At 48.3% G+C, this 24021-nt stretch overlaps 1 protein-coding gene across 2 annotated transcripts in view; it reads left to right on the forward strand.

Annotated features, from left to right (window-relative positions):
* PCSK6 (proprotein convertase subtilisin/kexin type 6) overlaps nucleotides 1–24021 on the forward strand; it is a 338484-nt gene that overhangs the window by 165486 nt on the left and 148977 nt on the right. For both annotated transcript variants that reach the window (XM_073618353.1, XM_073618354.1), the window contains exon 6: nucleotides 518–606. In XM_073618353.1, the coding sequence (XP_073474454.1) occupies nucleotides 518–606 (89 nt within the window). The remainder of the gene's footprint in view (nucleotides 1–517; nucleotides 607–24021) is intronic.

The raw sequence follows: 24021 nt of genomic DNA on the forward strand, positions 1-24021 counted from the left end.
TCCACCTAAGAACTGTACCCGAGTCACCTCCATCAAATCATCTCCTGCAGCTATTACCCTGTTTCCCCGAAAATGAGACCTAGCGTGATTGTCGGTGTTGGCTACAATATAAGCCCTACCCCCCAAATAAGCCCTACCCTGTTTCCCTGAAAAGAAGCCCTACCCTGAAAATAAGACCTACAAGGACTTTAACTAGGGCTTATTTGGGGGGTAGGGCTTATATTGCAGCCATCGCCGACAATCACGCTAGGTCTTATTTTCGGGGAAACAGGGTACCACCTACACCTCCCTTTTTAGATTGTGAGCTCCACGAGCAAGGCCCTCCTATTCCTTCTTTATTGAACTGTGTTGTAAAGTGCTGCACAAACTGTTGGCGCTATATAAATGCTATATAATAATATTAATATTTAATAGCCAGCATACATAAGATGTATTGTATAGAATGGCCTGTGTAGTACTCATACCTGACAGGTGTAGAAGCTGTTTGAATGTAACCTTGTCCTCTTTCCCCCTGCAGACATGGCACTCGCTGTGCTGGTGAAGTGGCTGCATCTGCCAATAACTCCTACTGTATTGTGGGCATCGCGTACAATGCCAGGATAGGTGGTAAGTGGTATATACTCTTGCTTTGGAAGTATTATATCTTATAACCTTTGAAAACACTTGAGGCTAAACTCCAAAAAATATTGCATGTATTGAGAAATATTGATATTGTATTTCACAATCAAGGGACTTTAAGGCCCCTTTCACAAGGTTGGACCGTTCTGGTCCACCTTTCAGTTTTGTCGGCGGACCTGAACGGGCGCTCCACGCTAGTCTATGGAGCGACGGATGTCAGCGGAGACATGTCCGCTGACATCCGACCCGGTCCGATCCGCTAAAAGCAGACGGATGCCTCTACATTCAGATCCATCGCTGGCGGATCGGGTGAGATCTGATGAAAACGGACATGCTGTTCGTTTTCGTCCGATCTCTCCATAGGCTGCAGCGGCGCTTGACAAACCCCTCCCCCGCTCAGTGAGCAGAGAGGGACCTGTCATCCGCCGGCTCAGCGGAGATCAATGGAGAGATCTCCCGCTGAGCCGGCGGACCGAGGCGGGCTCCGTGGAAGCGGATCTGCCTCGTGTGAAAGGGGCCTTAAGGTGCCAAACAATCCAACTTCTCATATTAGTAAAAAAAAAAAAAAACCTTTATTTCATAATTAAAAATATTATTAATAGTGATTAGATGTGTGCTGGAAATCTTTGTGCGAGAGCTCTCAATAGAGCTGCACGATTCTGGATAAAATGAGAATCAATTTTTTTTTTTTTGCTTAGAATAAAGATCTTGATTCTGAACAACTTTTTTATTTTAAAGATTTACAACCCCTGAACATTAGGGGTTGGCAATAATATAAGACATAATACTCCTTTTGCTTCAATCAAATTTAAAGAATGAAAAATAATGTTTAAAGAAATAAAAAAAAAAAAATTACCATTGTTATATTGGGGAATTTTTTTTTTTTCTTTAAATGGTACTCGCCGATACCGATTACCGATACCTACTGCAACTTTTTTGTTGACAATTCAGCTGTCTGCAATGTTACAAAGCATTGAAAAGTTATTTTACAAATGAAATGTTATTTTTTAATTTATTTTTTGCGCTTTTTTCAATGTAAAATGTGTAAATATATGTTAAAGGTGTAAAAATATTAATGAACAAAGCAAACAAAAAAAGTTTTAATTATTAATGGTTTATAAAATAGAAGTAAATAAAAAAAAAATAAAAATTAAATGGAGAATAAGGCGTTAATAAGGCTGCTTAGAGTAAATTAAGGATTAATACGGGGGTTAAAAAGAGGAACAGTTTAATAAAATACTTGTTTTTTTTTTTTTTACTTGACAATGGTTGCTTTAAACTGACTTAATATACAGACCGAAGTTCATCCCTTTGATCTGTAAATGAACAGAGAGATACAATGTTTTTATCTCTGTCGGCACTGAGCAATTTTGATAAACATTGCAGCCTGCTTTTTTTTTTTTGACAGCTGTGAGCAGGGAACTGCTTTGCACTTGTTACATGAATCATGGAAATGTTGGATTAAGATCGTGGGGGGGGGGGGTGGTTAGAGATCACCATCTTTTAACGATTAGTCGTGCAGCTCTAGCAACCATGTAAACATTTGCAGCACACATATATCTCAAATGACATGGAACACCCCCCAGGAGAGTTTTGATTTGAGTCCTAGAGGGAGCACTGTCATATGCAGCTGTGCCCTGATGAAGGGGAATTGTTGACCCTTGAAATGTGTTGGATACCTTGTTCTCTTCCTCCTGTCACATTGTTATCTACAATAAATAATTATAAACTTCTAAGTTGACCATCCTGCCTTGTGTCTTTCTAATGGTTTTCACTTTCAAGAGACTTTTATTGTTTTAATAGTTTAAAGGGCGTAAACCCATGCAACGGTATAATAGAGAACAATGTGTTAAGTAACCTCAGAATAATATCCATTGGGATATAAGTAAAAAATAAAACAAGATGACTTAAGGGCTCTTTCACACGGGGCGGACTCCACCAGCTCAGCAGGGAATCTCTCCACTGATCAGCTGCTTTGGTGTTAATGAAATTTAACGACAGGTGCACTAGATGGGCAACAATGAGACGACCTCCAAAACAGGAATGGTTTTACAGGTGGAGACCACTGACATTTTTTTCCCTACTCGTCTTTTCTGATGTTTTTTCACTAGTTTTGCATTTGGCTAGGGTCAGTGTCACTACTGGTAGCATGAGGGGATACCTGGACCCTATAGAGGTTGCACAGGCAGTCCAACTCTTCCAGGATAGCACATCAATACGTGCCATTGCCAGAAGGTTTGCTGTGTCTCCCAGCACAGTTTCAAGAGCATAGAGGAGATTCCAGGAGACCGGCAGTTACTCTAGGAGAGCTGAACAGGAATATAGAAGGTCCTTAACCCATCAGCAGGACCAGTATCTGCTCCTTTATGCAAGGAGGAACAGGGTGAGAACTGCCAGAGCCCTACAAAAAGACCTCCAGAAGGCCACTGGTGTGAATGTCTCTGACAAATCAGAAACGGACTTCATGAGGGTGGCCTGAGGGCTCGACGTCCTCTAGTGGGGCCTGTGTTTACTATGCCTGGTCTCATGTGGTGAGAGTATGCAGACAGTTCCTGGAGGATGGAGGAATCCATACCATTGAATGGCCCCCACGCTTGCCTAACCTAAAGCCAATAGAAAACCTCTGGGACATTATGTTTCGGTCCATCCGACGCCGCCAGGTTGCGCCTCAGTCTGTTCAGGAGCTCAGTGATGCCCTGGTCCAGATCTGGAAGGGAATACCCCAGGGACACCATCCGTCGTCTCATTAGGAGCATGCCCTGATGTTCTCAGGCATGCATACAAGCATGTGGGGGCCATACAAACTTCTGAGGACCTTTTTGAGTTGCTGCAATGAAATTTCAACAAAATGGACTAGCCTGCTGCAAGATTTTTCACTTTGATTTTTGGGGTGTCTTTGAATTCAGCCCTCTGTAGGTTGATCATTTTCATTTCCATCAAACGATGTTGGCATCCTTTCGTTCCTAACACTTTACCCAGTCCATATCAGTATAGATATCCATAATGAGATTTTTCCCCATAGAGATCTGATCTGTTTTCAAAGTGTTCCTTTAATTTTTTTGAGCAGTGTTCAAGGGCTTCCATATGGAGGGGGCCAGAGAAAGAATAAGAAGATAAAAAGATTTGAGGGAGGATAGAGGGACATCCGGAACAACCGAGCTAAAGTCTCAGGACCTCAACGCCTATGAAGAAGTATAACTTTCTGTGGACATACTGTAGAAGGGTGGGCATATTTGTATCCAAGGGGTCCATAAAAAAAACTTTTATGTGGATCCAAGAGAACCCCAGTGAGTTTTCCATTGATGAATAAGGTATCTATGCGACGGCAGACCTCAAAGTGGACTATCTGCTGTTTCCAAGCCCTTGCTATGGACCGTTCTACTGCTAGGAGAATGTACATTGCCAATTTAAATTGAGAATATCTGTTGATTTTAATTTGGATTTCCCTATGGGAGCTATGCCACTATGCAGGGGCCATCACCACAACTGTCCCTGATTTCGAGGGACTGTCCCTGATTTCGAGGGACTGTCCCTGATTTCGAGGGACTGTCCCGGATTTGGTGCAATGTCCCTCTGTCCCTCTTTCCTTCTCATGTGTCCCTCATTTTGGTCTGATCTATATAGTTGTATATAAAATGCACTTTTTATCTATCAAAAAGTGTTTCCCAGCGCTAAACCTTTCATCCAATTTCTAAATGGCTGCATTTGTAAATTCCAAAAGCCAATTTAAGGAATAGTAGTGGTCAAAAAAGCACTTGTGGGTTTAACCAATCTTGTTTTTTTTTTTGTACAATTCTCCTTTAAGGGGGCGTGGCAAGGGGTGTGTCCTATGTCGGCATACTTTTGCTGATAGGTGTCCCTCATTCCCATCTCAAAAAGTTGGGAGGTGTGTAGTGGTAGAGCAGCCAATGTCTAGTCATCCAGCACAACCAACATCATCTTATACCTTATATCTACTTACACTCACCGGCCACTTTATTAGGTACACCTGTTCAGTTGCTTGGTAACACAAATTGCTAATCAGCCAATCGCATGGCAGCAACTCAATGCATTTAGGCATCTAGATGTGATGAAGACGACTTGCTGAAGTTCAAACCGAGAATCATAATGGGGAAGAAAGGGGATTTAAGTGACTTTGAACGTGGCATGGTTGTTGGTGCCAAACGGGCTGGTCTGAGTATTTCAAAAACTGCTGATCTACTGGGATTTTCACACACAACCATCTCTCGGGCTTACAGAGAATGGTCCGAAAAAGAGAAAATATCCAGTGAGCGGCAGTTGTGTGGAGGAAAATGCCTTTTTAATGTCAGAGGAGAATGGGCAGACTGGTTGGGAATGATAGAAAGGCAACTCAAATAACCACCTGTTACATCCAAGGTGTGCAAAATACCATCACTAAATACACAACTCATTGGACCTTGAAGCAGATGGGTTACAGCAGCAGAAGACCACACCGGGTGACACTCCTGTCAGCTAAGAAAAGGAAACTGAGGCTACAATTCACACAGGCTCACCAAAATTGGACAAAAGGTTGGAAAAACATCTGGCCTGATGCATGTTGATTTCAGCAACATTCAGAAATTGGCGTAAACATGAAAGCATGGATACATCAACAGTTCAGGCTGGTGGTGGGGGTGTAATGGTGGGGGGGAGATTTTCTTGGCACACTTTGGGCCCCTTAGTACCAATTGAGCATGGTTTATACACCACGGCCTACCTGAGTATTGTTGCTGACCATGTCCATCCCTTTATGACTACAGTGTCCCCATCTTCTGATGGCTCCTTCCAGCAGGATAATGCTCCATGTCACAAAGCTCCAATCATCTCACCACTGGACAATGAGGTCCCTGTACTCCAATGGTCTCCACACTCACCACATCTCATCCAATAGAGATCCTTTGAGATGTGGTGGAACAGGAGATTCGCATCACGGATGTGCAGCCGACAAATCTGCAGCAACTGCGTGATGTCATGTCACTATGGACCAAAATCTGAGGAATGTTTCCAACACCTTGTTCAATCTATGCCATGAAGAATTAAGGCAGTTCTGAAGGCAAAAGGGGGTCCAACCCGGGACTAGCTAGGTGTAAATAATAAAGTGGCCGGTGAGTGTATATTGGGACTTGCAGTACGGCCAAGGTGTGTTTTTAACTCGCTCTAATAAATTAGGACCTCGCTGGATTTCCAGCAGGTTCATCAGGTGTTTTTCAGCATTTTCCTTATGCAATAATTTTCTGAAGTCTTCAGTACAAAGAGAATCCCAGAGAGGAACACCCCGAAGCAAATATATATAAGTTCACATCACAAGTTGTCACAAATACCAAATCTACTATAATTAGAGTACGTGAATGATTGGATTATGGGGCAAAATACAGTATCATATGAATTATGGGACGATATGAATGGAGCTTTACCCTTTGGGTTATATGATGAGCATTACACTGAGTGACTGAGGTGTATAGAATCCCTTACTGTGTGTAACATGAACAACATGGTCGCCGACCCGGGAAAAAAAAGAGACCTGACGTAGACTCCCACTGAATGATGGCTCCTCCGCTAAATAAACTGAGTGGGGCCACCCGATGGCATCACCGGGTGACCCTGCCCCCTTGTGACATCACCGGGTGACCCTGCCCCCTTGTGACATCACCGGGTGACCCTGCCCCCTTGTGACATCACCGGGTGACCCTGCCCCCTTGTGACATCACCGGGTGACCCTGCCCCCTTGTGACATCACCGGGTGACCCTGCCCCCTTGTGACATCACCGGGTGACCCTGCCCCCTTGTGACATCACCGGGTGACCCTGCCCCCTTGTGACATCACCGGGTGACCCTGCCCCCTTGTGACATCACCGGGTGACCCTGCCCCCTTGTGACATTACCGGGTGACCCTGCCCCCCCTTGTGACATTACCGGGTGACCCTGCCCCCCCCTTGTGACATTACCGGGTGACCCTGCCCCCCCCTTGTGACATTACCGGGTGACCCTGCCCCCCCTTGTGACCTCACCGGGGGGACCCTGCCCCCCCTTGTGACCTCACCGGGGGGACCCTGCCCCCCCTTGTGATGTCACCGGGGGACCCTTCCCTCCCTTGTGACATCACGGGGTGACCCTGCCCCCTCTAGTTACGTCACCGGGGGACCCTGCACCCCTTCTGACATCACCGGGGGACCCTGCCCCCTTCTGACATCACCGGGGGACCCTGCCCCCTTCTGACATCACCGGGGACCCTACCCGCCTTGTGACATCACCGTGTGACCCTGCCCCCCTTGAGACGTCATCGGGTGACCCTGCCCCCCCCCAGTGACTTCATTGATCCGGCATGCCCCATGAGCAAGGAGTGCATACCTTTTTTGAAAGCTTTATGAAGCCACCAACAGAATCAAATTGGGGTGGTTTTTTCCCTGGGGAAATAATGGGCATTTTACTGTTTTGACAGCATTTTTAAAGAGATAAAACACAGAGAAAGGTGGATGTAATACAGGAATGTAGCATTTTTTTTTTTGTTTTAATTTTGCATCAGTGTTACTGTATGGTGGGTGAAGGGAGATTGAGTAGCAGGTGATGAATACATTGAGTGGCTGGGATTGGATCGGGGTTAATATGTAAAGCCTCATGTTGGTGATTAAAGCACAATTTCCCTTCAGTATTGTGAACTGCGTGTCTCCTTTTGTGGTTCTATCCTCTTTAGCTGCCAGCACTCTTGTTCCTGTTTACGGACTCCGGGAAAATCTGTCTTGCTATAATTGCCGTATAATGTGCGCTTCTTTCTTCATTGTTTATACATAAATACGGCCATTCACGGGGTTCTGAATTGTTCCTGCGATGCCTTTAGTGTGAGGACACACAGCTGTACCTTCCATATAGTGCGTCACCTGCTCCTGGGCAATGAGCTGGAACTTGTAGCAGTCATTAGTCACACGTCATTGCATTTCTGTGTATTGTGCAGCTTGTCCTGTATCTCACCACGTTCTTCATGCACTGGGATCCTGGCAGCGATTAGCAGCATAGCACCGCTCAGCGCCAAGGGGGTGAAACAAGTCACTATCCCGGGTCACTGGAGCACAATGCTGTTCTGTTACCGGCTGCGGCGCTACTCCGGAGAGTAATCTGAAACAACATACAATACCCTGCAGTCATTAAAGCCGTATTCAACCCAAAAAAAAACAAACATTTATTATGTTGCAGTTTACAATTCTTAGGTGTGATGGCTGCAATATTTTTTTTTTGCTTGTGTTTTTTAGGCTTTTTTACTTTATTTTCACCTGGTGATCCTGTCAATAAGTCTATTTTTCAGGTTCCTTTAACAGACCAAGTGTCAGAGGGTTGGAATAAACCATTTACCACTGACAGGGGTGCTTACAATGGTCAGCCTTTATTCAATTGTTTAACACCATCCAGGGCCTTTTTTTTTTTTTTATGGAATGTGGGGGAACGCAGTTCCAGCACTAAATGTATGTAATGGCAAGGGGTGCTGGGGTGTGCTGAAAGGTCTAGTGATGCTGGCTGTGGAGGGGATCTATTTATGCTGGCAAGGTCTATTGTTGCTGGGGGATCTATTGTTGGGGTTTAATTGCTGCTTAGAGGGATCAACTGTTGGGGAAGGGGCCTATTGTTGCTGGCGGCTGGGTGATCTGTTGCTACCGGGGGTCTATTGTGGGGGGGGGGTTATTTTTTTTTTTGTGAAGGTCCATTGTTGCTGGGGGGGTGGGGTTGCTGCTGAGGATCATTAACAAATTCCATACAAATTATTTATCTCACAAAATACATTCTGAGCGCGGCGCACCCCCGAACCCTGCATTCTGAGCGCGGCGCACCCCCGAACCCTGCATTCTGAGCACGGCGCACCCCCGAACCCTGCATTCTGAGCGCGGCGCACCCCCGAACCCTGCATTCTGAGCGCGGCGCACCCCCGAACCCTGCATTCTGAGCGCGGCGAACCCCCGAACCCTGCATTCTGAGCGCGGCGCACCCCCGAACCCTGCATTCTGAGCGCGGCGCACCCCCGAACCCTGCATTCTGAGCGCGGCGCACCCCCGAACCCTGCATTCTGAGCGCGGCGCACCCCCGAACCCTGCATTCTGAGCGCGGCGCACCCCCGAACCCTGCATTCTGAGCGCGGCGCACCCCCGAACCCTGCATTCTGAGCGCGGCGCACCCCCGAACCCTGCATTCTGAGCGCGGCGCACCCCCGAACCCTGCATTCTGAGCGCGGCGCACCCCCGAACCCTGCATTCTGAGCGCGGCGCACCCCCGAACCCTGCATTCTGAGCGCGGCGCACCCCCGAACCCTGCATTCTGAGCGCGGCGCACCCCCGAACCCTGCATTCTGAGCGCGGCGCACCCCCGAACCCTGCATTCTGAGCGCGGCGCACCCCCGAACCCTGCATTCTGAGCGCGGCGCACCCCCGAACCCTGCATTCTGAGCGCGGCGCACCCCCGAACCCTGCATTCTGAGCGCGGCGCACCCCCGAACCCTGCATTCTGAGCGCGGCGCACCCCCGAACCCTGCATTCTGAGCGCGGCGCACCCCCGAACCCTGCATTCTGAGCGCGGCGCACCCCCGAACCCTGCATTCTGAGCGCGGCGCACCCCCGAACCCTGCATTCTGAGCGCGGCGCACCCCCGAACCCTGCATTCTGAGCGCGGCGCACCCCCGAACCCTGCATTCTGAGCGCGGCGCACCCCCGAACCCTGCATTCTGAGCGCGGCGCACCCCCGAACCCTGCATTCTGAGCGCGGCGCACCCCCGAACCCTGCATTCTGAGCGCGGCGCACCCCCGAACCCTGCATTCTGAGCGCGGCGCACCCCCGAACCCTGCATTCTGAGCGCGGCGCACCCCCGAACCCTGCATTCTGAGCGCGGCGCACCCCCGAACCCTGCATTCTGAGCGCGGCGCACCCCCGAACCCTGCATTCTGAGCGCGGCGCACCCCCGAACCCTGCATTCTGAGCGCGGCGCACCCCCGAACCCTGCATTCTGAGCACGGCGCACCCCCGAACCCTGCATTCTGAGCGCGGTTCACTCCGAACCCTGCATTCTGAGTGGGTAGGAGTTGGAACCAAGGGACAGCACTCGGAGGTAGGTAGTGGGGGGAGTTCCCGCACCTATTCCCCAAGTTAAAAAAGCACTGCCTTTATCCCAATAACTGTTGTAACTCAGGGGTCCTCAAACTACGGCCCTTGGGCCAGATACAGCACTCCAATGTCATTTACCTGGCACACCCGTTAGGGCCGGCCCTGCCATTGGTCTCGCTCCCACAAGCCTCCTCCTCCGCCGCTGTTATCGGTGAACATCGGAGAGCAGGAGGCAGCTTAGCTCAGGACAGAGGGCAGGAGAAGGAGCTGACCATTCACCCTGCATTCTGAGCGCAACACGACCCTTGCGTTCTGTGCACGGCCCACTCCCGACCCCTTGCATTCTGAGTGCCCCCCACTCCCGACCCCTTGCGTTCTGAGTGCCCCCCACTCCCGACCCCTTGCGTTCTGAGTGCCCCCCACTCCCGACCCCTGTGTTCCGAGGTCAGCCTACTCCCCACCCTGCATTCTGCATAATAACTAGGGATTGTGTTTGTTTGCAAAATATGGGGCGTTTGCCGCAAATTTGAGCGCCCCATAATGCACTGCAAGATCGAGGCAGGGTGCCTTTGGCAGCACAGGGTGCAGGCAGGGTCCAGTATATATTAGGGTACAGGCGGTGTACACAGTAAATAATAACGTGTACAGTTTCTAATATACTTCAGGCGGTGTACACAATATATAATACAGTGCAGGCGGTGTACACAGTATATAATACAGTGCATGCTTTACTGCATATACAGACTGATTTTACAGTTGTAGGTTTAGTAACATTTTAATTCATATTTTAATGTTCAAAGCAAACTCCCCCATCCATCCATGTCTCCATGCCTTATTCTTTAGCGATAACTTAGCACCCCCCTAGCATTTCTGGCCATTGCCATCTTGACTAAGGGCAGATGATTGATGTAGCATTTACTTTCTGGAATCCATCTGTCCTTAGCTGAGACATGCAGGCAGGAGGGTGTGCTGAGAAAGCCCCTCCTGCTCTTCACATGAAGGCTCCTGGGATATATACCATCATTTTGGCCTAGGTCAGAAACCAGGAACCTCCTGAAGAAATGTGTTTTTTTTTTTTTTTTTTTTTTTTTTTTAAATGTAAAACAAACATAATAGGGAGGGTGTGCTTGGCTGAGGAAGCCCCTCCTCCCATGAAGACTCCTGGGATGTATGACATAATTTTGGCCTAGGCCAGAAACCAGGAAGCGGCTGAAGAAATGTTTAAAAATAATAAAACCTTTTTAAAAAAAAAAAAAAAAAAGGTTTAAAACAAGTAAATATAATCTACCTTCCTATCTGTTTGCTAATGCTAGCACCGTAAGGATTAAAAATAGTTCACGTTGATTGAGTTTAGTTCTGTTTAAGGATTGGCAAGCAGCAATATATTTGTTTTTGGGGTTCGTACCACTTTAACTGCCTGGGAGCTGCTGCTGAATCAAAGCTCAGGCAACAACAGTGACGACATCTAAGTGCTGAGCACTGAATGGGGCTTGTAATCCTGGACTGGAAAACGTGCATTTTGTTGCTTTTACAGATCAGTAGACACATTTATGTGCAGATGGCACGTCTCCTTCGCAGTGATCAGGTGCTCTGTGTTTTATAATTAGTTTCTGGCCCTGAATTCCTGCCTGTTCTGTTCTTTTATTTATTTTGCGCTCTTTGCGGCCGTTGTAGCTGTACATGAACCTTGGTTTGTAGAGCATCTTCAGACAACACATGGAATTGGTTCATAAACTAATGCTGTCTATTAAAATATTCAACTATGTGAAACTCGGAAAGTGCACTCATCTTCGTTTAGAGACTTCTGTGGTCACAGCATACATTTCATTTTATAGCATGAGCATTGTAATAATAATAATACAAATACCGTATATACTCGAGTATAAGTGTCCCGAATATAAGCCGAGGCACCTAATTTACCACAAAAACTGGGAAAACGTATTGACTCGAGTATAAGCCGAGGGTGAGAAATGCAGCAGCTACTGTAAGTGGAAAAAGAGGGTCAACAATGCCCATCTGCAGCTGCATGCCCCCCTATGTCCATTGCATACCTCCCTGTGTCCATTGCATACCTCCCTGTGTCCATTGCAGCCTCCCTGTGTCCATTGCAGCCTCCCTGTGTCCATTGCAGCCTCCCTGTGTCCATTGCAGCCTCCCTGTGTCCATTGCAGCCTCCCTGTGTCCATAGCAGGCCTTCCCTGTGTCCATAGCAGGCCTTCCCTGTGTCCATAGCAGGCCTTCCCTGTGTCCATTGCAGGCCTTCCCTGTGTCCATTGCAGGCCTTCCCTGTGTCCATTGCAGGCCTTCCCTGTGTCCATTGCAGGCCTTCCCTGTGTCCATTGCAGGCCTTCCCTGTGTCCATTGCAGGCCTTCCCTGTGTCCATTGCAGGCCTTCCCTGTGTCCATTGCAGGCCTTCCCTGTGTCCATAGCAGGCCTTCCCTGTGTCCATAGCAGGCCTTCCCTGTGTCCATTGCAGGCCTTCCCTGTGTCCATTGCAGGCCTTCCCTGTGTCCATTGCAGGCCTTCCCTGTGTCCATTGCAGGCCTTCCCTGTGTCCATTGCAGGCCTTCCCTGTGTCCATTGCAGGCCTTCCCTGTGTCCATTGCAGGCCTTCCCTGTGTCCATTGCAGGCCTTCCCTGTGTCCATTGCAGGCCTTCCCTGTGTCCATTGCAGGCCTTCCCTGTGTCCATTGCAGGCCTTCCCTGTGTCCATTGCAGGCCTTCCCTGTGTCCATTGCAGGCCTTCCCTGTGTCCATAGCAGGCCTTCCCTGTGTCCATAGCAGGCCTTCCCTGTGTCCATAGCAGGCCTTCCCTGTGTCCATAGCAGGTCTTCCCTGTGTCCATAGCAGGTCTTCCCTGTGTCCATAGCAGGTCTTCCCTGTGTCCATAGCAGGTCTTCCCTGTGTCCATTGCAGGCCTTCCCTGTGTCCATTGCAGGCCTTCCCTGTGTCCATTGCAGGCCTTCCCTGTGTCCATTGCAGGCCTTCCCTGTGTCCATTGCAGCCTCCCTGATCAGCCCATGTCATGCAGTCAGATGGCAGCCATTCAGTGTTCAAAAGCTGCGCCTCCTCCTCGTCCGTGATAGGCGGAACACGGTTTCCCAGCAGTCAGTGTTCACTGTTCCGCCTATCACAGACATCCTCGTCCTCGTCCATGGGATGAGGACGAGAGGACGTCCGTGATAGGCTGAACACTGACTCACTGCTGGGAAACGGAGTGTTCCCCTATCACGGACGAGGAGGAGGCGCGGCTTTTGTACACTGGTCAGCTGCCGTCTGAGCATGACATGGGCTGATCAGGTATGCAGAGATGGCAGTGACTCGAGTATAAGTCGAGGGTGAGAAATGCAGCAGCTACTGTAAGTGGAAAAAGAGGGTCAACAATGCCCATCTGCAGCTGCATGCCCCCCTATGTCCATTGCATACCTCCCTGTGTCCATTGCAGCCTCCCTGTGTCCATTGCAGCCTCCCTGTGTCCATTGCAGCCTCCCTGTGTCCATTGCAGCCTCCCTGTGTCCATAGCAGGCCTTCCCTGTGTCCATAGCAGGCCTTCCCTGTGTCCATAGCAGGCCTTCCCTGTGTCCATAGCAGGCCTTCCCTGTGTCCATTGCAGGCCTTCCCTGTGTCCATTGCAGGCCTTCCCTGTGTCCATTGCAGGCCTTCCCTGTGTCCATTGCAGGCCTTCCCTGTGTCCATTGCAGGCCTTCCCTGTGTCCATTGCAGGCCTTCCCTGTGTCCATTGCAGGCCTTCCCTGTGTCCATTGCAGGCCTTCCCTGTGTCCATTGCAGGCCTTCCCTGTGTCCATTGCAGGCCTTCCCTGTGTCCATTGCAGGCCTTCCCTGTGTCCATTGCAGGCCTTCCCTGTGTCCATTGCAGGCCTTCCCTGTGTCCATTGCAGGCCTTCCCTGTGTCCATTGCAGGCCTTCCCTGTGTCCATTGCAGGCTTTCCCTGTGTCCATTGCAGGCCTTCCCTGTGTCCATTGCAGGCCTTCCCTGTGTCCATTGCAGGCCTTCCCTGTGTCCATTGCAGGCCTTCCCTGTGTCCATTGCAGGCCTTCCCTGTGTCCATTGCAGGCCTTCCCTGTGTCCATTGCAGGCCTTCCCTGTGTCCATTGCAGGCCTTCCCTGTGTCCATTGCAGGCCTTCCCTGTGTCCATAGCAGGCCTTCCCTGTGTCCATAGCAGGCCTTCCCTGTGTCCATAGCAGGCCTTCCCTGTGTCCATAGCAGGCCTTCCCTGTGTCCATAGCAGGTCTTCCCTGTGTCCATAGCAGGTCTTCCCTGTGTCCATAGCAGGTCTTCCCTGTGTCCATAGCAGGTCTTCCCTGTGTCCATTGCAGGCCTTCCCTGTGTCCATTGCAGGCCTTCCCTGTGTCCATTGCAGGCCTTCCCTGTGTCCATTGCAGGCCTTCCCTGTGTCCATTGCAGGCCTTCCCTGTGTCCATTGCAGCCTCCCTGATCAGCCCATGTCATGCAGTCAGATGGCAGCCATTCAGTGTTCAAAAGCTGCGCCTCCTCCTCGTCCGTGATAGGCGGAACACGGTTTCCCAGCAGTCAGTGTTCACTGTTCCGCCTATCACAGACATCCTCGTCCTCGTCCATGGGATGAGGACGAGAGGACGTCCGTGATAGGCTGAACACTGACTCACTGCTGGGAAACGGAGTGTTCCCCTATCACGGACGAGGAGGAGGCGCGGCTTTTGTACACTGGTCAGCTGCCGTCTGAGCATGACATGGGCTGATCAGGTATGCAGAGATGGCAGTGACTCGAGTATAAGTCGAGGGTGAGAAATGCAGCAGCTACTGTAAGTGGAAAAAGAGGGTCAACAATGCCCATCTGCAGCTGCATGCCCCCCTATGTCCATTGCATACCTCCCTGTGTCCATTGCAGCCTCCCTGTGTCCATTGCAGCCTCCCTGTGTCCATTGCAGCCTCCCTGTGTCCATTGCAGCCTCCCTGTGTCCATTGCAGCCTCCCTGTGTCCATAGCAGGCCTTCCCTGTGTCCATAGCAGGCCTTCCCTGTGTCCATAGCAGGCCTTCCCTGTGTCCATTGCAGGCCTTCCCTGTGTCCATTGCAGGCCTTCCCTGTGTCCATTGCAGGCCTTCCCTGTGTCCATTGCAGGCCTTCCCTGTGTCCATTGCAGGCCTTCCCTGTGTCCATTGCAGGCCTTCCCTGTGTCCATTGCAGGCCTTCCCTGTGTCCATTGCAGGCCTTCCCTGTGTCCATTGCAGGCCTTCCCTGTGTCCATTGCAGGCTTTCCCTGTGTCCATTGCAGGCCTTCCCTGTGTCCATTGCAGGCCTTCCCTGTGTCCATTGCAGGCCTTCCCTGTGTCCATTGCAGGCCTTCCCTGTGTCCATTGCAGGCCTTCCCTGTGTCCATTGCAGGCCTTCCCTGTGTCCATTGCAGGCCTTCCCTGTGTCCATTGCAGGCCTTCCCTGTGTCCATAGCAGGCCTTCCCTGTGTCCATAGCAGGCCTTCCCTGTGTCCATAGCAGGCCTTCCCTGTGTCCATAGCAGGTCTTCCCTGTGTCCATAGCAGGTCTTCCCTGTGTCCATAGCAGGTCTTCCCTGTGTCCATAGCAGGTCTTCCCTGTGTCCATAGCAGGTCTTCCCTGTGTCCATTGCAGGCCTTCCCTGTGTCCATTGCAGGCCTTCCCTGTGTCCATTGCAGGCCTTCCCTGTGTCCATTGCAGCCTCCCTGATCAGCCCATGTCATGCAGTCAGATGGCAGCCATTCAGTGTTCAAAAGCTGCGCCTCCTCCTCGTCCGTGATAGGCGGAACACGGTTTCCCAGCAGTCAGTGTTCACTGTTCCGCCTATCACAGACATCCTCGTCCTCGTCCATGGGATGAGGACGAGAGGACGTCCGTGATAGGCTGAACACTGACTCACTGCTGGGAAACGGAGTGTTCCCCTATCACGGACGAGGAGGAGGCGCGGCTTTTGTACACTGGTCAGCTGCCGTCTGAGCATGACATGGGCTGATCAGGTATGCAGAGATGGCAGTGACTCGAGTATAAGTCGAGGGGGGCACTTTCAGCACAAAAAAACTCGGCTTGTACTCGAGTATATATGGTAATAGTTATTTTTGACATTCCAATATAAGTTGCTTGAAAAAAAAATCTCCTTTCATATTGAGTGCTGTCTGCTGGCCGTCTCTTTCCATGACTTCCTGGATTCCATGCATGCTTTACAGCTTCTCCATTTCTAAGGACTACATATCCCACGGTACCTTGCCTACCAGCAATGATTCCAGTACTGAATCCACCTCTTAAAACTCCTCTCAGAAGGCAGGCTCTGTGAAATGTGTGACACAGCAGTGCCTACTCACAGGGCATAGTGACTATGTGTCACAGAATTCAAGGAAGGAAATCTGTGGGATCTTCACAAAGTAAGTTTACAAACTTCAAGATCATTCAGAATAATAGAAGTAGGCTAGAAACATACATATGGAATACAATGTGGAAATGGAATATAGGATTTTACATTTTGGCCTTAGATACTCTTGCATACATACAAGTACATATACTAAAGTATACAAAACCACCTTTGTTTGGACAAGCTGTAGATACAGTAGTGATGTCACTGCCCCCACCTCTCAACCTTATCCAATCGGAGAACACCTTGTATTCTTTTTAAAAAAAATGCTGGGCGCTCTATGAATTGTGGCTTAGGCTTTGCGTAACCATGCATACTGGGCTTTTTGGAGCCATGCATACTGGGCTTTTTGGAGCCCGGCATATTATTATTTTGTACATGATTTATATAGCACCAACAGTTTACGCAGAGCTTTACAATATAAAAGGGAGACAATACAGTTATAATACAATAAAATATGAGGATTCAGAGGGCCCTGCTCAGAAGAGCTTACAATCTAATAGGGTGGGGCAGGTGGTACTAAAGGTTGTAACTGTGGGGAATGAGCTGATGGAAGTGGTAGGAGATTAGTTGGAGATGTGATAGGCTTTCCCGAAGAGATGAGTTTTCAGGGATCGCCTGAGGGTAGCAAGAGTAGGGGATAGCCGGACCGGTGGAGGTAGCAAGCTCCAGAGGATGGGCGAGGCTCTGGAAAAATCCTGGAGACGAGCATGGGAGGAGATGAAAGAGCTTGAGAGTAGGAGGTCTTGAGAAGAGCGGAGAGGTCGATTTGGGTGATATTTGGAGACAAGATTGGTGATGTAGCTCGGGGCAGAGTTGTGAATGGCTTTGTATGTTGTGGTTAGTATTTTGAGTTTAATTCGCTAGGTGATCGGGAGCCAGTGTAGGGATTGGCGGAGAGGGTCGGCAGATGCTGATCGGTTGGTAAGGTGGATAAGTCTGGCAGCAGCATTCATGACTGAAGAGGGGATAGCCTATGGAGAGGCAGGCCAATGAGAAGGGAGTTGCAATAGTCAAGGCGAGAGATAACAAGGGAGTGAATGAGGAGCTTGGTGGTTTAATTTGTTAAAAAGGGGTGAATTTTAGAGATGTTACGGAGGTGAATTCTACAAACTTGACAACGATTGGACTTGGGGCTGAAATGAAAAGTCAGAGTCTAGGATTACACCTAGGACCCTGGCGTGAGGGGAGGGACTGATAGTTGGCCTACTTGGCTTGGCAGGGCCATTCATACTGGGCTTTTTTTGGGAGCCGGGCATACTTGGCTTTTTTTGGGAGCCGGGCATACTGGGCTTTTTTTGGGAGCCGGGCATACTGGGCTTGGCGGAGCCATGCTTACCGGGCGAGGCAGACTTGTTTGTAAAATTATGAAACTCATTAAAAGTTTCTTTACGGCAAACAATGCTTCAAAATAAACTCACTGCACAAATGTCCTGTTCTTTGCCTTTAAAGAAAATTACGGGGGAAAAACAAAAAACTGAGCCAAAATAAGCGAACCATAGGGATAGTCATTCAGCTATGTCCTTGTTTTGGTTTTGCATCTGGTGTTTAGAAGAAAAGCTAATGATTCACATCAAAATTCGGCTACTTTAACTGCAGAGGCTTGTTTACAACACGGGGTTTCTGTGTGTGTTCATTACCGTGTAGAATGTGAAATCTGTGCTGGATGTAGAACCCCTTCCAATGAAGCAGTGATGATCAACATAGAAGCCGGGGGACTGGGTGCTGGAGTTATTCAGAGTTGACATGCGATGGGCTTTTATTTTTTTTTTTTTGCATCCCTGTTTTGCATATCACAAGACCCAGTTTGCTCTGGATCCTCATGAGTTGCCATGTTGTGGGCCGGTCAGCTGCCAGCACCATACAAAACAGTGATGCTCTAGGTAGGGTCAGGATAAAGGAGTCATTTATTGCTATGGTGTTGGCGGCCAGCTCCTCCGCATCATGGCAATGTATAACCCTGATCCAGGGCAGGCAGCATGCAGGGCTCTCCACAGGATTTAAGGAAAGACTGAAGAACGTCCATACTTGAGGGGGACCTCTGACATGGGGGGGGGGGGGGGGGGGATTCTAATGTGATGGAAGGAGAAGGCCTGTGATTGGGGGGGGGGGTCTGTGATGTGATGGGGGGACCACTGACATGAAAAGGGGCTTCTAATGTGAAGTTAATTTCATCAAGTTGATTGTGTGCATTGTCCCAGCCTCAGGTTTCTTATTAACATTTACATTTTAGACTGGGGTGCCTCGGGATATTTCATACTTTATAAGGGTACTACAACTATAAAAAAAAATTTGCTGTTCTAAATTTGCTGTTCTCCCATGTCATATTCAGGCTCTGAAGACGTTTACACTGGATGGCCCCATGTCATATTCACAGAGGCCTATCTAGTGAAAATGGTGCCTATGGCAAGCACTGAAACTGCGCCCCTGTCAAAACATTTGAAACCCATCTTTCAGATAACCTTAACAAAAAAAATGGCTAACAAAACTACAAGTCAAGCTCTTTAATCTTTCAATTAGCAAATTATGGATTGGCACTGATGAGCTGCACTGATAGGCAGCACTGATGGTTTGCGGTATTTATGGGCACTGATAGGCCAGACCGCTGTTTGGAAGCTAAACAGTGGGGACCTTGAGTGGAGAGCGTGGACAAGTTTTGCTTTTTGACTGCTGGTGATTGCTGGGTTGCATTTTTAGGTTAGTTTTGGGGCTTTTCCTTGTAGCTTTTTAACGCCTTTTTCTGACACTTTTTAAAAGTTTTTTTTTTCTTTGCGTCCTTCAGCCTACTAATTAAGGGGAGTGGTTAATTGGTCACAGGTGCTTGAGGCCTATATAACCTGTAGAACTCATTGTGAGCCTACTCATCTTTGAGCTTGCTGGAACTCTGTCCAAGTGGAACTGGACTAAGTGGTGAGTTAAAAACCAGAGTTAAAAACAGGAGGTTATAACAGGGGTCATAGTACCTGTGTAGTGTGAGTACCTGAGTGTTGTCTGAGTAGTGTGTGTGTATCGTTAGTACTTGTGTATTGTGTACTTGTGTATTGTGAGTGCGCGTAGTTCTGCGAGTGGGAGATTCGGGCAGTAAACAAGTGGCTGAAGAGCTTGTGTAGTAAGGAGGGGTTTGGGTTCCTGGATGACTGGGCCGACTTCTCAGTCAATAACCGGTACTATAGAAGGGACGAACTGCACCTAAATGAGGGTAGTGCAGATCAGCTGGCAATGAAGAAAGCCAAAAAGTTAGAGGGGTTTTTAAACTAGGCCAATAGGGGGGAGAGTCCAGAGGTAGAGATAGTCAGTGCGGAACATATTCCAGAGGGTAGTATTGGCGGCATTAGTGGTAGGTTGACCAAAGTACATAAACCCAAGGTAAGTATAGTAGCAAGTCCTAGTTGCAATCTCGGAACACCCAATAAGAGGATAATATGCAACCGGTCTAAACTACGTGGCATGTTCACCAATGCCAGGAGCCTGGCGGACAAGATGGGTGAACTAGAGATACTGTTGTATGAGGAGGATTTGGATTTTGTGGGAATTTCAGAGACCTGGTTCAATGGCTCTCATGATTGGCTGGCAAACATTCAAGGGTATACCCTTTATTGCAAGGATAGAGAGGGTAAAAAAGGGGGAGGGGTATGCCTATATATCAAGAATAATGTACAAGTGAATGTGAGAGATGACATCACTAAGGGAGCTAGGGAGGAGGTGGAATCCTTATGGGTAGAGCTCCAAAGGGATGCTATAGGCCCCCTAACCTGAGGGAGGAAGTGGAGACAGATCTCCTACCACAATTTGGATTAGCAGAAAGGATGGGAAGTGTTATCATAATGGGGGATTTTAACTATCCAGACATAGACTGGGTGGAGGGAACCGCACATTCATCTAAGGCTCACCAGTTCCTAAATGTCTTGCAGGACAATTTTATGGGTCAGATGGTAGACGCACCAACTATAAATAAAGCAATACTGGATCTACTGATTACCATCAATACAGACCTGATCACGGATGTGGAAATACAGGGCAATTTAGGTAACAGCGATCACAGGTCAATTGGCCTCAGTATAAATCACACAAATAGTAAACATAAGGGAAATACAAAGACACTGAATTTCAAAAGAGCCAACTTCCCTAAACTACGAACCTTGCTAGAAGGCATAAATTGGGATAAAATCTTAGGAACAAAGAACACTGAGGAGAGATGGGTTTGCTTTAAGAGCATGTTAAATAAGGGCATTAGCCAATGCATTCCATTGGGTAATAAATTTAAAAGAGTGAACAAAAGTCCTGGATGGCTTAACTCCAATGTATAAATGCATATAAAAGCCAAGGAGAAGGCCTTCAAAAAATACAAGGTTAAGGGATCATCATCAGCATTTAGACTTTATAAAGAATGCAACAAGAAATGTAAGGGTGCAATAAGGACGGCTAAGATAGAACATGAAAGACACATAGCAGAGGAGAGCATAAAAAAATCCCAAGAAATTCTTTAAGTATGTAAACAGTAAAAAAGGGAGGACAGACCATATTGGCCCCATAAAGAATGAGGAAGGACATCTGGTCACAAAGGATGGGGAGATGGCAAAGGTATTCAATTTATTCTTCTCAGTCTTCACAAGGGAATTGGGGGGCTTCAGTAACCAAAACTGCAGTGTTTGTCCTCATGACGTGTCACAGGAAGCACCTCCATGGTTAACAGAGGACAGAATTAAAATTAGACTTGGGAAACTTAACATTAATAAATTACCAGGACCAGATGGCTTGCACCTGAGGGTACTTGGGGAACTCAGTCAAGTAATTGCCAGACCATTGTTCCTTATTTTTACTGACAGTCTACTGACTGGAATGGTACCAGCTGATTGGAGAAAAGCCAAGCACCAATATTTAAAAAGGGCCCAAAATACATCCCTGGGAATTAGACCAGTTAGCCTAACATCAATATTATGTAATCTCTTGGAGGCGATAAGGGACTATATACAAGATTTTAGTAATGAGAACGGTATCATTAGGAGTAATTAGCATGGATTAATGAAGAATCATTCTTGCCAAACCAATCTACTAACCTTCTATGAGGAGGTGAGTTGCCATCTAGATAAAGGAAGGCCCGTAGACGTGGTGTATCTGGATTTTGCAAAAGCATTTGACACAGTTCCCCTTAAACATTTGCTGTACAAAATAAGGTCCGTTGGCATGGACCATAGGGTGAGTACCTGGATTGAAAACTGGCTACAAGGGCGAGTTCAGAGGGTGGTGATAAATGGGGAGTACTCAGAATGGTCAGGGGTGGGTAGTGGGGTCCCCCAGGGTTCTGTGCAGGGACCAATCCTATTTAATTTGTTCATAAACGATTTGGATGATGGGATAAACAGTTTAATCTCTGTATTTGCAGACAATACTAAGCTAAGCAGGACAATAACTTCTCCTCAGGATGTGGAAACCTTGCAAAAAGATCTGAACAAATTAATGGGGTGGGCAACTACATGGCAAATGAGGTTTAATGTAGAAAAATGTAAAATAATGCATTTGGCAAAAATATGAATGCAATCTATACACTGGGGGGAGAACCTCTAAGGGAATCTAGGATGCAAAAAGGACCTGGGGGTCCTAGTAGATGATAGGTTCAGCAATGGCATGCAATGCCAAGCTGCTGGTAACAAAGCAAATAGAATATTGGCATGCATTAAAAAGGGGATCAACTCCAGATATAAAATGGTAATTCTCCCACTCTACAAGACTCTGGTCCAGCCGCACCTAGAGTATGCTGTCCAGTTCTGGGCACCAGTCCTCAGGAAGGATGTACTGGAAATGGAGCGAGTACAAAGAAGGGCAACAAAGCTAATAAAGGGTCTGGAGGATATTATTTATGAGGAAAGGTTGCAAGCACTGAACGTATTCTCTCTGGAGAAGAGACGCTTGAGAGGGGATATGATTTCAATATACAAATACGGTACTGTGGGACACTATCACTTTCACGTGCAGGCGGAGTGATCTACCACACTGCAACTCCCGACAATTAAATTAAATCCTAGCCTGCCTCAGCGTATAGATATAGAAGGGGCCTGGACTTTAATTGTCGGGAGCCGCAGTGTGGTGGATCACTCCGCCTGCACACAAAAGTGGTGAAATAATCCCTATTTCTGCCCATTATCGGCCCTGAATTGCAGATGCCAATGCTCCCAGTGTCAGTGGAGCCAGTACAAAGAAGGGCAGCAAAGCTAATAAAGGGTCTGGAGGATATTATTTATGAGGAAAGGTTGCGAGCACTGAACGTATTCTCTCTGGAGAAGAGACGCTTGAGAGGGGATATGATTTCAATATACAAATACCGTACTGGTGACCCCACAATAGGGATACAACTTTTTTGCAGACGGGAGTTTAACAAGACATGTGGCCACTCTTAAAATTAGAAGAAAAGAGGTTTAACCTTAAACTACGTAGAGCGCTCTTTACTGTAAGAGGGGCAAGGATGTGGAATTCCCTTCCACAGGCGGCGGTCTCAGCGGGGGGCATCAATAGTTTCAAGAAACTATTAGATAAGCACCTGAACGACTGCAACATACAGGGATATACAATGTAATACTGACACATAATCACACGCATAGGTTGGACTTGATGGACTTGAGTCTTTTTTCAACCTCACCTACTATGTAACTATGATAAAGCAGCACTGATGAGGCAGCACAAACACTGATAGGCAGCACTAATAGGTGACACTGGCACTGACAGGTGGCACTGATGAGCTGCACTGATAGGTGGCACTGTCTAGCCCTGTTTGGGGGGGGGGGGGGCTATGGTGACAGGGTTATAAACAGACCCCTAATATCTCACTTTTGAGACAGAGAAAGGGACTGAGGACAGAGATTCCCCAGTTCTTTTCCCGGCAGCCTCAGCTGCACTGGACAGTAAATGATTGGGAAGTTCTCTGTGCTGAGCAGCTTACCGTTACCAAACTAAATCATAGCAACCACCCCCCCTTCCCCCCGCAGCAGCTGACGGTAGAGGACAGAGGGAAGCTATTAGTGCTCCAGGGAGCCATCGCAGAGTGAAACAAGACAGATGGCAACACTGTGTCTCTCCGCACCCGATCCGGCCAACTTCTCCTACCTGGGGCCCAGGAATTGGGTCCATTGCTCCTTCTGCAGCATTTCCCTGAGTGACCCGAGAACCATAGACCAGTGGCGTCCCTTATAACTGAGAACCGAGCTGGGCAACGGACTGAGCGGTGTGGGACACTATCACTTTCATGTGCAGGCGGAGTGATCTACCACACTGCAACGCCCGACAAATTAAAAACCTAGCCTGCCTCAGCGTATAGATATAGAAGGGGCCAGGACTTTAATTGTCGGGAGCCGCAGTGTGGTGGATCACTCCGCCTGCACACAAAAGTGGTGAAATAATCCCTATTTCTGCCCATTATCGGCCCTGAATTGCAGACGCCAATGCTCCCAGTGTCCGTTTCATTTAAGTGATGGGGGGGGGGCACAGGATAAAGTTGGGGGATCCAGCCACTCAAGAGTGCCCCCTTCATATGGTGCCCATGGCACTTTCCATATGTGCGATACTCTGCATATTCAGGCTCTGAAGAAGGTTACACTGGATGGCACTATGTTGTATTCAGGCTCTGAAGACGGCTACACTGGATGGGCCCCATGTCATCTTCAGGCTCTCAAAATGGATACACTGGATGGCCTTGTGTCATATTCAGGCTCTGAAGACTGTTACACTGGATGGCCCTAAGTCATATTCAGGCTCTCAAAATGGTTACACTGGCTGGCCCCATATTGTATTTAAGCTCTGAAGAGGGTTACACTGGATGGCCCCATGTCCTATTCAGACTCTGAAAATGGATACACTGGATGGCCCTGTGTCGTATTCAAGCTCTCAAGTAGATTACACTGGATAACCCCATGTCATTTTAGGCTCTCAAGATGGTTACACTGGATGGCCCCAT

The sequence above is a fragment of the Aquarana catesbeiana genome, linkage group LG03 (genome assembly GCF_042186555.1).
Source record: "Aquarana catesbeiana isolate 2022-GZ linkage group LG03, ASM4218655v1, whole genome shotgun sequence".
Lineage (NCBI taxonomy): Eukaryota > Metazoa > Chordata > Amphibia > Anura > Ranidae > Aquarana > Aquarana catesbeiana.